This window comes from Equus przewalskii, chromosome 26, assembly GCF_037783145.1.
Source record: "Equus przewalskii isolate Varuska chromosome 26, EquPr2, whole genome shotgun sequence".
Lineage (NCBI taxonomy): Eukaryota > Metazoa > Chordata > Mammalia > Perissodactyla > Equidae > Equus > Equus przewalskii.
Genome location: NC_091856.1, coordinates 33,625,752 through 33,643,149, shown reverse-complemented (window position 1 = coordinate 33,643,149; position 17,398 = coordinate 33,625,752). Strand labels below are relative to the sequence as shown.

The following is a 17,398-nucleotide window of genomic DNA, read 5'->3' as shown; positions in this document are numbered from 1 at the left end:
TGCTCTCTACCCACCCTGCAGAAGCAGCAAACATTATGTGTCACTTACTTTTCGCTAAGGTTGACCTTGACTGTAGAGGGCGGTGGTGGGAAGGAGGGCTTCATGCCTATGTTTGGAGCTGACACATTTGGCAGTGGCGTGCTTTCCAGGGTAGGCTTAAAACTCGATGATCCAAAGGAGAATGACGCAGCTGATGATGCCAAGGGAGAGGCTGCAGGGGTCGGGGCTAGGGAGGCTTGAGAAGGAGGAGCAAAAGAGAAGATGGATGCACCAGAGCCCAGGGCTGCTTTGGAATTGTCAGAGCCACTGGAATATGGAGGGGGCTCCCCAGTGACGGAGCCAGATGATTTCAAGGACGAAGAACCAAAGGAGAACACGGCAGGGGCTCCAACAGCAGAAGGCAAAGAGAAGGTGGAGGTGGGAGCAGCCAGCGATGAAGGTGCAACAGAGACAGGAGCTGCAGCTGCTGAAGCATCGAGCTTCTGCGGGGCCTGAGAGGAGGTTGGGGTAGAAGGAGTACTTCCTGCAATGGAAAACATGGAGAAAAAGGAAGAGAGAAGTTAGCATTGTAACAGCGGCGATCCATATAACAGAAAGCAAATGGAAAAGGGTTTGTGGTAGAATGACGTCAGAAATAATGGTCCTTACTGACAGACAATAATATACAAATGAAGTTTCACAAGATTGTAACCTATCATTGACTCAATAAAAAATTTAAAAAAAAAAAAGATGATCGGCAAAAAAAAAAAAAGAAATAATGGTCCTTAGTCCAAGAACAAAAGAAATAAAAGCAGAGTTGACATTGGACTTGGGATATAAGATGTATAAAACTTTGAAGGAAAAAGGCAATGGAGAAAAACATTACACAGAACTTCATGGACACCCAGTGGAGTAATACAGAAAAAATACACTTCTCAATGTTACAGTGAAAAATAAGTCATTCTGCAACATTTCAGTAACAATCAGGGAAAGAATTTTAATTCTGACCTCCACCTCCTAAGAGTCACTAAAAGCAATTCCAGATGAATTAAAGATATACACATAAACAAAAGCACAGATATACACACACCTCAAAACAAAGGTGGCAAAAAGTGAGGTCAGTCTCTGAGAGTCAAACAACTTGATAAACTCAGAAGTGAACAAAAGAAAAAGATTAAGATGTGACTGTGTGCAAAAACTGTTACATAACTAAAAGGTAAATGAAATTTTAAAAATCTGCAGCAGGCGGCCGGCCCCGTGGCCGAGTGGTTAAGTTCGAGTGCTCGGCTTCAAATCCTGGGCGCAGATGTAGTACCACTCATCAAGCCATGCTGAGGTGGCGTCCCACATGCCACAACTAGAAGGACCCACAACTAAAAAATACACAACTATGTACCAGGGAGCTTTGGGGAGAAAAGGGAAAAAAAATAAAGAAAAATAAAAATCTCGAGAAAATAATAAGTAATATTTTATTTTTTTAAAAAGCTCACACAAATTAAGATTAAAAAATTTCAAGGGGCTGGTCCAGTGGTGCAGTGGTTAAGTTCACACACTCCGCTTCAGTGGCCCAGGCTTTGCTGGCTCAGATCCTGGGTGCAGACCCACACACTGCTTATCAAGCCATGCTATGGCAGGCATCCCACATAGAAAGTAGAGGCAGATGGGCATGGATGTTAGCTCAGGGCCAATCTTTCTCAGCAAACCAAAAGGAGAATTGGTGGTGGATGTTAGTTAGCTCAGGGCTAATCTTCATAAAGAAAAAAAATTAATAAAAACAAACAAAAATTACAAGACTTTAATGGACATAAACTGGGAACCTAATTCACAAAAAGAAAACTGATTCAATCTCTCTACTGAAAGAAATGTAAATTTAAATGAGGCATAGTTTTTACTGTCCTCTAAAATATCAAAATTTAAATATGTATAATCCCCTATGTTTGAAAGGATAAAATGAACCTGAAATAGTTTTTTTGATGAGGAAGACTGGCCCTGAGCTAAAATCCATTGCCAATCCTCCCCTTTTTGCTTGAGAAAAACTGTTAGTGAGCTAACATCTGTGCCAATCTTCCTCTATTTTGTATGTGGGATGCTGCCACAGCATGGCTTGATGAATGGCATGCAGGTCCGTGCCCGGGATCCAAACCTGCAAACCCCAGGCCACAGAAGTGGAGCACATGGACTTGACCACTACACCACTGGGCCAGCCCCAGAACCTGAAACTTTTTATCACTAGTAGGTACCTAATTTAGCACAGTCTTTCAGAAAATATTTTAGCATTATGTCTCAAAGATCATAAAAAATGGACCCAGTAATCCCAATTCTAAGAATAAAGCCTATGAAAATAACCTAAAAAATGAAAAAGAGATTTAATACAACCCAAATGGTAAAAAAAATATTCAATGGAGTATTAAGCAGTCACTCTTTTAAACGAATCATGAAGATTATGCAAGAACCTGGAAAACGCTTACAATTTAAATTAAAACTTGCATACCAATTATGTATACAATATGATTACAAGTATGAAGAAAGCTGTTTAGGAAAAAAAACACTGGCAGAGAATACCCCAAAAGGCAGGTTTAAAATTTTTTCTATTTTCCAAATACTCTATAAAGTAAAAATGACAATTCTTAAATAACTAAATATATAAGAAAGCAGTATTTTTATCAATACATTTCATTAATGGGTTTTGTTTCTTCCAAATTGTCTGAGATGACAGTTTATCTTCACTATGTCTAAAGCAATGAAATACTTAGGATACAAGTATGAAAATACCACCTTCTGAAAAGAAAGACCCAAGTAAATTGTTGCTTCTATGGAAGTATAATAATGCAAGCAAATCTATTCTGTTAATATTTCTTTCATAGAATATGGAACCACGAACAGCTAACTTCTGTAAAGACACAAAGATGCACACGTTAATCACTTTCACGCACATTTAGCAGACCAAGAGGAAAAATACACGCCAGAGCTGAAAGAAACCAGAGGCATTTTCCACTGAAAACAGAACTAATTAAAAAGCCATGGTGCTATTTCTGATCTTTCAACCCAGCACCCTTAGAGCTGTAGGGTGGAAATGGGCAGAACAATTAATGTCTTCTGAACCCACGACCCAGGCTTTAGCTAGAGCTAGGAACTGGTGGAACACTTTCTCCCCCACTCAGTGGCTTTCTTCCACTCATCTCAACATGGCCATTACCTCCGGACCAAGAGTGAGGGAAGAGGGGGCTTCTCCAGGAAAAGCAAACAGTAACACTGGCCTCTGTGCTCGGGGGTTTAACGAGCTGGTAGCAAAGTCTCTCACATGAACTGCGCTCTGAAACAAACATCACTCCACAGCCTCCTGACTTCACTGTTTGTTACCGACAGACCAGGCAACTGGATGTAGGTAGTTCATGGTACTCAGGACCATATAAGGAGAAAAAAAAACACCATTCAAAGAGGACACACCCTGTAGATAATGAGATATCCCAACACAACAACAGTGCCACAGTCTATGCAAGGCACCTGATCTATTACTTGGGGTCACACTGCCAGCTGGCAGGGGCCCAAGTATCCAAGTGGCTCTATTTATGATATGATATGCACAGTGACAATTCACTCTGCATCAAGAAGCAGCGGGAAAAGATACCCTAAGTAGTGTCAACCTTATCCAACTCAACTGGTCAACATATTTTTCCTTAGATATGGAATTGGTTACACTGTGACCTTTTTTAGCCATTTCAGAAGAAGAAAATCTTACTAGTTTTATCCCAACAGAATTCAAAAAGAGACATATTAGTGAAATTCCAAAATATGAAACAATGCCCTTTTAAAAAGTTTTATATTTTGTTCTCACAAGTGACACACTGTCACTGTGAAAATTTTGAAACTACAAATTGGCATGTATATGTGTGCGTTTATGAGCATGAAGAACATGTACCAAAATGTTGACTGGCCATTGCTTGATGACTGATGGGCTCTTACACGATTTTGTTCTTGCGTTTTCTAATTTTCCTCCAATAAACATATATTACTTAAGTAATATTTTCAAAGAGGGGGTAAAAAACCTAAAGAAAATTAAATACAGATAAACAAAAAGAAAATCCCCACGTCCCCACCACCCAGCAATAACCACTATTTATATTATAATATTCATCTTCCAAATATTTTTTCTATATATATATTTTTTCTCATAAAAAAGGAATCACACAGTATACAGTGCTTTTTCATGATATATCATACTCTTTCCTTGTCAATAAACATAACATTTTTAAGAATTCCATGGCATTTCACTATATGAATCTATAATCATTTATTTAATCCCTCATGATTAAACACGTCTCTATGTCTTTAGGATTCAGACCATACAATATAAGGTCTTCTAATAGGACACTGTTGATAAATTACCTGATGGGAGCCATCTGGCTGAGCCGTCTTTTTCTCTCAAGTAAAGGTCAGAGAAGAACGTGTGGGGGTGAAGGAAGGCCAGCGTGCGTATGTGCGCTCGAGGACAAGATTAGCCCTGCCTCATGAAGAGAGACTGGCCAGATACGGATGACCACGTGTCCTTACACAGTTCTCATCCTTGGGGAGACCCCTGAACAAGCCCCTGGTATTCCCTCTCTGCCAAAGCGAGAACAGGCACGTACCTGATGACTTGGGTTGTCGCTCTCCTTCCAAGGACAGCCGCTCTGGTGTCTTCATGAGGGACCTAACCCCAGGATTTTGATTGATCATATAAAATGGACAAAGCACACCATCTGTTGAAAGCAACATAAGAACTGGAGCAGGAGGAAGAGTCTTGTCATCATCTGTTAAAAAAGAAAAAGTGACAAAAGAGCCAAGTCAACTGAAGGGTCTGGGCCCGGAAGGGAAAGACTGCCCCGAGCGGGAAGGGGCGTACTGGACTCACTCCAGCAGAAGTGACGCCAGTGTGCTCTGATTCAGATATCAACAGCCCTCCGGGAAACGGCTCTTTAAACGGAGCTCCGGCCATTATCAGATGGCCGCCACCCTGCGAGTGCTGCATGGAAGCTCCAGCAGTCCTGCACGGCTTGACTCTCTCAACGCTCCCTCAATTTGTACACGTGTCTCGGTGTTCAGGAGGTAGTTTCAGTGTTCCCCTGACCAAGACCGGAGTCTCAAGGAAGTGGCTGGTTTAGTAAAAAATGAGACTAGACTCTAGAAAATACACAGTAGGACACAGAAAAGTGAGTCAAACTGCTTCACTCACAGTTGAATCATAAGCATATATTTTGTTAATTAACACTTCAAGAGAATCAGAGTAAATGAGCTGATCAGACCAAATAACCTGACCAGAGAAAGGACAGGGAGTTTAAGGGTGCCTGACAGGGACACCCCTCTAAACTGAAGCATCAAAGAGTAAAGAATATGTCTTCCGTTGCAGTTGCACATTTCAGACTGCAGCTCTGCCAAGGTTTAGCAGGGAGAAGAAATACTTAGAGCACACACTTGGGCCCAACTGGGAAGACATGCGTTTGAGTCTCCATTTTCTAATCTATGCCTTCAAACCAAGTATTGGTATGCAGTATCTGATTAGGATGTTATTCCCTTGGGAGGTCATTGGGGAAGTGGAATGGGCAAGGAAGCAAAGCTATGAAATTCTGATGTTGTATATTTCAGTCATATTCTAAAGCACACACAAAGACACAGACACAGACAGACAGACAGACACACACACACAAACACACGGGGTTGTATGGCCTTGGTCTAATCAATGAGTATTCATTCAAGTACGATTAGTGTCGTCACAACGCACTTTATATCAGTCTTCAAGCAGAAATGTGCTACTGGAAGTTAAAAGTACCCAGCAAAGGGGCTGGCCCCGTGGCCGAGTGGTTAAGTTCGCGCGCTCAGCTGCAGGTGGCCCAGTGTTTCATTGGTTCGAATCCTGGGCGTGGACATGGCACTGCTCATCAGACCATGCTGAGGCAGCGTCCCACATGCCACAACTAGAAGGACCCACAACAAAATATACAACTACGTACCGGGGGGCTTTGGGGAGAAAAAGAAGAAAAATAAAATCTTAAAAAAAAAAAAAAAGTACCCAGCAAAGTAGATTGTCATGACAATGCAGAAGTGGATTTAAATATTAACAATGATCGGGAGGAAGACCATTTCGGCACTAAGCTACACCAGGCTACACTTACTGATGGTGATTTCCACTTGGTTAGTGTAATCTATGGCAACTCCCATGGGCAAGGAATCATCACTCTTGTCTGTCACAGGCAGTTCAGCTCGACTAGAATCCTCCAGGAGCCAAGATTCCCAATTAATCTGGAAAAAATAACAAGCAGTAGAAGAAGAAAATGCCATATTGATTAGAGCTCTGCACTGATTCTTCCGAGCACTGTTCAAATAGGAGAGAAGAAAAAAGTCAACTCACTTGCTTTAGAGCTATGTTTTGACTGAGACTCTGAAGTCTAGGAAGACAGTCTAAAAGCCATGAGTATCCCAGCAAGGGAGGGGTTAAATTTCCAAATCAACCTATCTATCCCCAGTACACCAAGTCCCCGCCCTGTAAAAACACAACCACTATCGTGAACACCTTCTGAGGTGCTGTCCACCACGACCTGGGAGATTCCTGAACATGCTAAGTAAATCCAACAGCGGCCCTAGGTCAGGGAATCTCTGCTCCTAGAAAGCTGGGACTGGGACCAGGAAGTCCAGTTGATCTCTCCCACGGTCTTGAGCAGAGCCGCTTATAAAGCTGGCCAGATGCCCAGTGCTTGCTTGTCCACGGGGACAGAAGGTAACCTTAGGTCTTAGTTCCTGGTGTCAGTTCCTCACATTGGTCATCCTCCTACTCCTGGATTCCTTGAGACACCACTAACTCTTTTCAAAAGCTCCCCTTTGGCTTAAGTTTGCTTAAGTGGGCTCTGTTCCTTCTAAGAGATGATCATCGATTTTTAAAAAATCACTAACATTTGTCTAGTTTTCAGTGTTAACCAAAACTGGGCAGCACAAATCAAAGGGGAATAGTACTCAGTGAGTAACAAAGAGAAAAACAAAAACCTGCTCAGAAAAGGGAACACCATCAAACTCCCCAACTGAGCTATGGAGTGAAGAATAATAGTGAAGTTCATAACAACGCAAACAAAAGTGATTTCAACTTTGAAAACAGTCTGTAGACAAGATGAAGACTCGATCATCACTACAGAACAGAACACACACAGTGCTGGTTTCAATTTTATAAAAGACAAGACAGATGACAACAGCTGGAAGGCGGCAGTGGGGCAGGTGTGCTACAGGCAGGGGTGGGGGTGCGAAGACACTCCTTTCACAAAGTGGAAGATCAGAGATAGTGTATACGGTGACACCATGAGAAAGGAAGGTAAGAAATATTAAAGTAGAAGGGTAACCAATAGAAGAAACCACCACAATGTAGAACCCTACTGGGAGGAAGGAGGGGGATCTGAAGGCACATGGGAGCTAAATCCTCCAACAGCCAAGAAAGTCTAAAATTAATAATGATAAGTAAAACGAATAATTATTTAGGGATAAGGAGGTAACCATTAAAAGAAAAAGTTTACAAGTTAAAATGGTCCCCTTTAGAGAACAGGACTCGATCAGGACAGGGCAGAGGGGATTTTTCCATTTATAAACCCTTCTCTACTATTGGATTTTTTAACTATATAAATTACCTTGATAAAAAGCAAAAATAAAGGTATATTTTTAATGTGTGATACATAAAATATTTGTGCAATTAGGAAACTGTTACTGAAATCAATCCAAGAGCAGCAAATCGGACTGACCTCTGGCCTTTAACCCCAAAATGGCCCACTCTAGACACTGCCAGAGCCATGCACTTCTGGCAGGCCACCTTGCCGCCCAGAGAATGATGGACAAATGTGCAACGGTTCAAGAGGCCTAAGTATCTGTGCAGTGCACAGAACATTTTTAAACTCAAGGCAGACTCTTAAAAACAAGAGTTTCCCTTTCAGCCTGTCTCCTCTGCAGTCACTCTGCATAATCCACCGTGCTTCAGGATGGCTTACCCGACCACCCCAGCCCACCCACTGCCTGCAAGGAGGACAAAGTGACAGAAGGAAAGCAGGTGTTTATATGCAGGTGCTTTTAGCCTTCTGGCAATTTCTCAAAGTCAAACAGAAAGTATTTCTCATGAGTCACAATTTGGTTTGATATGCATGTTTCTCTTCCATAATCAAGGATGGGTTATAGTTGATTGAATAGAAGGGGCAGGTTCAAGTAACAGGAAGAAAATAAAGATGGTAAAACAGAACAAGGCAACAAAAAGTCTCCTGCACATCCAGGTATACTCCTGTCAGAGGCTGATTACATAGTATGTTTCCACAGACCGTGGATGGACCGTAACAGAACAGAAGGGCTTTTCACCACACTGAGGGAACTGCTAAATCTGACACGTGTGTTTGTCCCATGCAACATCCAAGCCATTTGGCCCAAGGCTCTTTGTCATTTAAGCTTTGCTCTCATCCAGGAGCTCATTAAAAGGGATGTGACCTCATTTAAACCTTAACCACAGAGTTAACTCCATCCAAAGTCTTTCTCAGGAAAGTATCACATAAACAAAACAGAAGAGAAAAATGTACCTGGTCACTTTGTCGAGCAAGGATACTAACTTCTGTTGAAGCCGCCGAGGCTGCCAGCACTAAATCCCTTCAAAGAATAAAACCAGAAGATTCATTAAATTCCAACAACAACAGTTCTAACTTGACTTGAGTCTGTGCTAAGATCTCTGAGGATTTTCTCAAGATGTCAAAGAGGAAGGTAAAGTTTTCTATCTGGCCAAACAAAGCTGAGAAGATTTTAGATACAAAGCTTAACTTCTCAGTTCATAGGATAAAGCCCTGGAGACTCGGCCAACTGTCTACCTTCTTAAGACAGAGGAGAGACACAACAGAACCAAGGCGGAATTTCCGGCAAGCACACCACCCTGTAAGCAGAATAATCTGGTCAGAAGAACAGGAGCTTGACTTCAGGTCACTAGCTTCCAAAGGGAAACTTCTGCTCTCAGAGGGAAAAGTTTTAACACGTTCCTTAAACATCAGTATTTTCCTGTCATTGCTCGGGTTATTGAGAAAATGGGTACATATTCAATCTAAATAATTCAAAATTGGGAAAATAGTAGTAGTAGTCAGCAGAGAACAGATTGGTGGTTACCAGAGGAGAAGGAGGTGGGAGGAGGGCGAGAAGGGTAAAGGGGCGCACATGCACGGTTACAGACAGCAACTAGACTTCTGGTGGTGAACACGATGCAAACTATACAGAAGATGAAATATAATGATGTACATCTGAAATTTATATAATGTTTAACCAAAGGGACCTCAATTAAAAGAAAAAAAGAAGTATTAGTTATAAAAGCATCATCTAGCCTCAGCTGAAAGTATGTTTAGGCCGGCTATTCTCCTTACAGAAAAAATTTCAAAGTGGGAACAAAGTGACTCAGGCGTCCCCGCCCTGGGCCCCCAGCTCACCACTCTTCAACATAGCTGAGGTAGTAATGGTGCTGCCTCTCCGCGCAGCTGCCGTAGCAGGGCTCCATGAAGTTCACGAACACCTCTGGGTGCTTGTCTTCTTTTTTCTACAAGGAATAGAATGAGAAAAAAAGTCTTGTGTTATTAACTAGCACGTTCATTAGAACGTAAGATCCACAAAAGCAGGGACTTCGCGTTGGTCACCTCTATAGTCACAGCTTTAAAGCAGTGCCTATCACACTGCAGGCGTTTGATAAATATCTGATGGAGAAACAAGTGGAAGAACTTTAAAAATCAAGATATGAAGGGGTACATTTATATGGTGACTGACAAATAATAATGTACAACTGAAAAAAAAAAATCAAGATGTGTTCTTGCTTTTCTATAATTTCTTTCTCAGGTTAACATGTACCAAGACACACTTTACAGCTTAAGCAAAAACAAGTTTTGTAATTTTTTTCACCTCATAACTAAACAGTAGAACATGTTTTCAGTGGACACAATAATTTCAGTCCTTAGGCCCATGATGCAACATTAAAACCTGACATCTGAAGTTGTACCATCACTGCCAGTAAGAAAAGGAAACTGATGCCTAAGCTTCAAACTTTATCAAAAGAATTTTATAAGGGGCTGGCTCAGTGGCATAGTGGTTAAATTTGCGCGCTCTGCTTCTGCAGCCTGGGGTTTGCAGGTTCAGATCCTGGGCACAGACCTACACACTGCTCACCAAGCCATGCTGTGGCAGTATCCAACACACAAAACAGAGGAAGACTGGCAGAGATGTTAGCTCAGGGCCAATCTTCCTCACACACACACAAAAAACTTCTATAATCTCAAAGAACAAAAATGTCCCTTTCATATACATACCGGAAGTAAAGCCATCACCACGTCTGGAGAAGTCTCCAAGGTCCCATCTGCAGCGGCATACACTATCGTGAAGACATATGTACCAATCCACAGCACATCCAGAACTGAAAGACACACACTCCAATAAAGCATTTTGTGTTTGGAATAGCCCCTGTAGTTATAAATTAATACCCTATGCACAAAAAACTCAGAGCACTACAGCTTTTACAAAGGTCCAGATCTCACTGACTAAATATAATTCACAGACACAGAGACTCGAGAAGCCCAAACTCATCCCAAAGTGGTATTTTTTTCTGGTGGATTATAATCAGGGAAATGATGAAGAATCCTAATACCAGGATTCATTTAATGTCCTTTACCATGAGACACAGGCATCTCCCAGAGGATTAGTGTTACAACAACTTAATTAGCTAACTCAAGTAATGAGAGTATTCACACAGAAGGCACAACACCTCCCTGAGCAGGTACGTAGGTACGTCACGTGACAGAAAAACCTGTAATATAGACGGGGCCTCAATAGAGGTCAGCCCAGCAAGAAAAGCAGATGTATTACCTCGGACGGGATGATCTGATTCATAAAACGGAGGACAAGGAATGACTTTTTTTTCCTGTAAAGTCTGAAAGAGATTTGAAAGAAAAAGTGTCAAATGAAATAATTCCTAAAGCAATGAAACTGTCAAATCCAATACGTTCCCCTAGAAGCCACCTCTCTCTCATCTCCAGCCACAAGAGACAGAACAGAGGAGAGTGAATGAGTACTTCTAGGACCCTTTCCTACAGAAATACTCACATGAACGTGTTCGGATGTAGGTAACGAGGATGCTCAATGCAATACCATTTACAGTGACAAAACTACTCACACTGATACAGATAACCATCAACAAGAGAAAAGGAAATTACGGCTCATTCACACAGCGGACTACTAGGCAGCCATTCAAAAGAACAAAGCGGCTCTATATGCAATGAGTTGGAAAAAGAACTCCAATATACTATTAAGTTAAAAAAAAAAAGGGCAAACATCAAACCAATAAAATTAAACCAACCGTATTACTGGTTTACAGGCTAATGCCCTAAAAGAATATGTACCAAATTTCACATAAGACCTTTTTGCAATGACAGACAAGAAAACCTTAACCTCAAAGCTCCACCCCCACAGTGAGCCTGTGGCCCCACGGGGAGCAGTCTCTGGAGGAGGAAAGCACAACACCGGCCTTGGCAGTGCCTGTGAACCCCCGCTTCCCACCAGGCTTGACTGGATACGGACCGACTCTTCGTCAACTTACATCACAGAACATCTGTGACCCTTATCCCAGGAAGACCTGAGGGAGAGGCCGACAGAGCGGACGTGCAACAACAGGAGCAGTCACTTCCTCTTTTGCCTATAGAGAAACTGAACCTTTAAGGCGGACTCAGCCAGAGGATGAATAACACTGGGCTTTACCCCGGAGTGATTCCACATTAAAGTACTAGCCTTTTCACTAACTCCTTTCCCCCTGAAGCTCTGTCTTTATGGAATGGATTGGGAGTATCAAGTCGGGGAGCCGTGTGTAGAATATGATCACATTTTATTTAAAAAGCAAAACAAAAATAATGCATCCACATGTAGACTATTTGCATAAGCATCCAGAAAAGTCTGGAAGGCTACCACTAAACAGAACACAGAGGGTGCATCTGCAAGGAGGACTACGGGGCAGAAGGGAAGAGCTCTGCTCTTTCCTGCATTTGCCTGTGTTCTGATGGATTTGTTGCAATCAGCAGAAACTACAATTTAATAGAAAAAAACACCAAAGGTACTTCCAAACCACCCCAAAAAATAGTGGGTAACTTAAGTAAGAAAAGTTCTAAAGTCCGAGGCAAGACTTACAGGAAGATACTGGACCACAGTTCCATTCTGCTTTCCCACAGCCAGCTGCTTTCCCTTGGGGCTCCAGCACACTGAGCAAAGAAGAGAATGCTGCCAATTAAAAACTGAAGAACACGGAGCTAAGCAATGAGATCTGCACCACAACAGCTACATAATCACCACTTCTTGTCCCTGTGTCAGTCCAAGGAAAGCTGTAGGATCACCCCTACTCGGCAAAGTAAAAAAAGAAAAATCATTTTGACAATACAATCCAATAATGGTGCATCACTGGGCCACTGAATCAACGGCTAAAAACGTTCCTGCAACGGAGTATTGCCCTCAAAGCTGGAAAGTACAGAAAACTCCAGTCTTCAGACAAGATGACAACAGAGAAGGTTTTCAAGTATCAAGAGATCATTCTCTTGCTCCCATTTGAGATTTCTAATGCTTTTCCCCCAAGGAACAAATGTCTTTCAGAGTATGACCCTTTAGATGCAGAAACAAGTATTCTTAAAAACATAGTTCTAAATCAGCTATACCAAAATATTTCTCTCTCTAGAAAATCCAAGCACGTTCAAGTTAAAGCATGTACGCTATCTGGCTTCAAAGACATTAACTACAGAAATAAATAATACGCTCCCCTTCTACTAAACAACAAATACAACAAAAAACCCCATTTGCTTTTATTTCCAGAAATTAATTTTTAAATAGATTACCATTACCATATGTTATAGAGTGAAAGCTTTTATTACCCACCAGACGTTACTGCCACTGTGGAAGGAAGAGTCGCACACACTTTCACTGTTTCTGTGACTTGCAGGACAGCGATGCTGCCATCGGCCAGACAAACTGCCACCATAGAGGGAACAGTGGGGTTCCACTTCATATCGATTACCATGCCTCCTGCATCTTTCAAAAGCTTATGATAGGCAAATGGGCGTTTCTGCTGTTTAGCCTTTTAAGACAAATGCCAAGAAGCAAATATAAATTAATAAATACACAGATACATTAATAGTCAAAGAAAATTACTGAATATGCAAGTTTTCTCAAATTACAGTTCACTTTTCCCCATAACCATGAAAATAAAATTTAGCTCTACACAACCACCTATTTCTTACAGACAATTTCAGCACAATTTTGAAAATGGCAATTACTCTAGCACACTCGAAGGGCTCTCAGCAGGAAATACACAAATGTAAAATAATCAATAAAGAATAGACACTAGATTAAAATCTTGGCTCTGCTTCTTAATAGTGTTGGGCCCTTGGACTGTTACTTAAACTCTTTGGGCCTGTTTCTCCACCTGTAAAGTGAAGACAACAGTACCTGCTGCGAAAGGCTGTGGTAGGCACGCACAAGGGCAAGGCGCGGAAAGCACCAGCATATGGCCTGGCCCAGAGTCAGCAAAAGACACGATAATATTGCTGCTCTCACTATTAAACTGCTCGGCATGGAAGAACACTGCCTCAGGAGGCCAGAGACCCAGGACTAGAACTCCTGACATTATCTACCACTCCATGGCCCTGGGCAAGTCCCCTAAGGCTCCCTGGGCTTTGGCTGTCTCACATGTAACTGAGAAATGATAACACCTCGGTCAGGTGGCACTGTGCAAGAATTTCTCAAAGTCCCTTCTATCTCAGAGATCTATGATTGTATACTTAAGGACTTTTTTAAAACCCAAATTTTAATCTAGAAAAAGACTTGAGGGTCCACCAAGAACTCCTAGGTTATGATTCAACACTAGGAAATCTTCTTAGGACCCATACTGACACTACAGTTTGCCAGTAGCTTACCTCATTGGAGAATGTGCGAACATCAAAAAAAGCGATAATGGAACCATATTCACTGGACATCATACACACGGAGAGGGTGAGGTTATCACAGCTCAGGGCCAGGTGATGTATCGGGAATTTCATAGGCACTAGCAAGCTTTGAACTTTATCAACTATGAGAACATAAAAAAAGACAAAGCAGAAAATGGGATTTTCAAAGCATAAGCCACAACCCCTCTATTCAGATCTACGTGAGACAATTTTTGCATCTACATAAACATCCGCACACATGCTGATACCTGGTTAGGCCGATAAATCTTAGCTTCCTGACCGACGTATAAGGCGTCAAGTATCCCAGGGACTCTTCCTCATACGACCTGGGGAAACTAACTATGGCTGTTGCCCTTGTTGAAAATAGCGTCCTGTACCCAGATTTTTGCAACAATGGCCTAAACAGTACATACTCCCATTTGTTTGGATGGTACTGGTCTGTCAACTAAAAGCCATGCAACAAAACCCTTCTCCCAGAGAGCCAGAACTCGAGTTCAAGTGAGCAAAAATAAAAGCATGGCAGGATGGTAAATTCTTCCCTGAGCTCACAGGAACAACTCATCGAAAGAGAACTACGAAGCACCAAAGACAACACCCAGAAAGCCCTCCAGCATCCTACCTACAACTTCTTCTCCTAGGGAGGCAACCTGAGGACTAACAGCAGTTTTAATTTCAATATTAGAACGATTTTCTTGGGAAGGCAAACTACATTAGCACTTCACTACACTCCTCTATTACAACACGAAGCAAGTAACTTACCTATCTTATTGGGATCGTCTCCAGGTTTATTTTGAATAAGGAGATTTTTAGTAGGAAAAATCTGCAACCCACTGGCTCCACCAGCGAAGACCAGACCGTATTTGTTGGACACGGCAAGTAGACTCGAGCGTTCCTTGGGCAACTCCTCAGGAGAGTCAAAGATTCTCACCTTCTTGAGAGCTCTAAACTGAAAATCCTGTTGTGAGGGATCAAAACAAGATCAATTCAGGGAAAACAGGAAATTTAATGTCTGTCATTAGATTCCAGTAGACCCAATTCCAGCGCAACAAAAATATGTACTACCCTGAGGCCAAGAACTGTGCAGCTCAATCATTTTTAAGCTTCCTGGGCCTACTGTGGTGCTTGGCACAGTGCTTGTTACTATTTATTGAATGAAACAAAATTTTCAAAATTCCTTCATTAAGCCTGCCTTGACTAATCCAGCTCACACTGATCTTTTCCTTTTATGAATTCCTAATTTATTGCCTTAAACCACCACACAAGTTGCACTTTATTATCTATAATCTTGTCCTATTTTATGGTATGTATTGTCTCGTGATCCAGAGTGATGCTTAATAAATCGTTGTTCAATATTGAAGCATCAGCCAACCACGCTATAAGCTGGACGTTTCCGCGCAGCACTCAACAAACATGGATACGGAAAAAACGACCACAGAAAGAACCAAACCCAAGAACAGGCTTGCCTGCATCAAGTGCTCAACAAAATTCCATCACACAAAAGGATACGTATGGTCAATCTCTCGGTGGTCAAGTCCTATAAACACACCTAGATACTCAAGGACATCTAAACACAAGGTCAGCACCCTTAACACAGGCTCTAAGGCCAGGAATGCCTCGACCCACCTGCCTCTGGAGCCTCGCTTCACAACATTCTGCGTCCCTCCCACAAGGGCGCCATCACCTCTGCCCCGCCTCCACCCCCACCCACTTCCAGTTTCCATTTCCTTCCATTTTTAAGCTTCTTAACATCTCGGGGTCTGGGAGCCTTCCCAGACCTGTCAGTGCCTGACTCAGCTAGTCTTCCATGAATTTATCTGTACGCTTTCAAAGACAACTTTCAGTGCGTACCCCCTCTTGGTAAAAGAGTTCCATAAGTTTACCAGTCACTACGTTAAGTTGTACTATATACAGCGTTTCTTCTCTTCAATTCCAAATCTATCTTCAAGTCAAGGTTTTGGTGAGAAGAATGTGAACCCACTTTTGCTTACATTCCAAAAGTGTAAAAGCCAAAGGCAGCCTTTCTCAGCCTGCCTTTTTGTATTTATGGTGCTTCATACAGGATCCCTAATGTACCCCATAAACTAATTTCCTTGGATTTGATGTTGAATACATATTTGCTAAAAAATTAAATGAAAAGCTCTTCTTAATTCCAACTGAGAATGGTGACCAGAAATTCACAGCTTTCTGGCTGAGACCATACTAGGTTTCATACAGTAGAATAAAATTTTCAGTCTCTGTCATTCTCATCCTGATAATCCCAAATATCCATCCTGTTAGGGTCCCAGTCACAGGTGTATGGAGAGCCAGTGGGAGGAAGAGGCAGAGGAGAGCTCTCCTTTCTGTTATAATCAGTAACTCAAACGGAGACTATCATCTTCTAAGTCTGTGGTTCTAAAATCTTTTTTTCCTTCTGCCCCAGCACATGTGGGGAAATTCCACACTCACACTGGGTGGCTCACCCCAGCACTGATTCTCAGAAGGAACAGAGAATCACCACTCTAAATACGGTATGGATTACTACTCTCAACGCATTTCAGTGATTTGTTGTTCAAACGCGACTCTTCCTGCAACTTACTCCCTTTCAGGTGTTGATAACCGTCATTTGGATCACCTGCCCTGCCCCTCTTTTTGGTTTCCTGACTTTAGGCTGATTCCCAGTACCAACAGTCCTCTTATTCCAGTTAACTAAAGGTTTTGTAGGACTGGTGACGAACCCTGGCTCTGCGTTATGCAAGCCTGGACCACCTTACAGTAGTACCGTGGGAGTGAAGAAGACAGAGTCTTTGAAAAAAAAAAACAAACCCTAGATTTCAGCCCCTTTGTCACGTGACTTTGAGTAAGTTCTCTTCCGAGCCTCGCTTTGCTTCTCTATATCAACAACTACTTCGTGGAGCTGCTGGATGATCACCACAGTGCCCCGCACACAGTAAACGCTCCATAAACAGCAGTCACCACCACTCCTCCGACCAACACGCGAGAGGAACTGGGCAACTCCAGGGGCGCGCACAAGACCAGCAAGGGGCGGGGAAACGGCGCCCGCGGCGCTGCCACGCCGGCGGCACGGCAGAGTGCTGCGGGCCGCGCTGGTGACAACCCTGAACGCAGCAAACTGTTCAAGCGGGAGGCGGGGCAGAACCCGCGCTTCGCCATTCAGCGGGGCTCCAAGGCGACGCCGCGGCTAAGGAAGAAAGGGAGGCCCTGGCCAGTCTCTGACCTTCATCTCCCGCTCGGGGATCATGGCATCCATCTCGTCGCCCATCGTGCCGCCCTCAGGTGGTCGAAGCAGCCCCCGATGCCGCCCGCGGCCTTGCCCACACAGCCCAGGCCGCCCGGAGGCCAACTTCCTTCCCTCAGCTTTAGCGGCGCGCGGCGAACCCCACATTTCCGGCGCGCTTCGTTGACATCACGCGTTTCCGTCCGCGGTTTGGCGG

General features: G+C 42.8%; 1 protein-coding gene across 8 annotated transcripts in view; it reads right to left on the bottom strand.

Moving 5' to 3' along the window:
- Positions 1–17,397, bottom strand: part of NUP214 (nucleoporin 214) — a 97,278-nt gene extending 79,881 nt beyond the window's left edge. For 4 of the 8 annotated variants that reach the window (XM_008535421.2, XM_070595248.1, XM_070595249.1 and 1 more), the window contains exons 1-12: positions 17,182–17,397; positions 14,727–14,922; positions 13,938–14,089; positions 12,901–13,099; positions 12,166–12,236; positions 10,855–10,918; positions 10,302–10,405; positions 9,435–9,541; positions 8,550–8,616; positions 6,129–6,255; positions 4,608–4,769; positions 49–523 (exon numbers count right to left, since the gene is read on the bottom strand). In XM_008535421.2, the coding sequence (XP_008533643.2) occupies positions 49–523; positions 4,608–4,769; positions 6,129–6,255; positions 8,550–8,616; positions 9,435–9,541; positions 10,302–10,405; positions 10,855–10,918; positions 12,166–12,236; positions 12,901–13,099; positions 13,938–14,089; positions 14,727–14,922; positions 17,182–17,349 (1,892 nt within the window). In that variant the 5' untranslated portion in view covers positions 17,350–17,397. The remainder of the gene's footprint in view (positions 1–48; positions 524–4,607; positions 4,770–6,128; positions 6,256–8,549; positions 8,617–9,434; positions 9,542–10,301; positions 10,406–10,854; positions 10,919–12,165; positions 12,237–12,900; positions 13,100–13,937; positions 14,090–14,726; positions 14,923–17,181) is intronic. The other 4 variants (XM_008535420.2, XM_008535422.2, XM_008535423.2 and 1 more) reach the window with 1 other exon arrangement.
- Position 17,398: the final 1 nt, after the last annotated feature.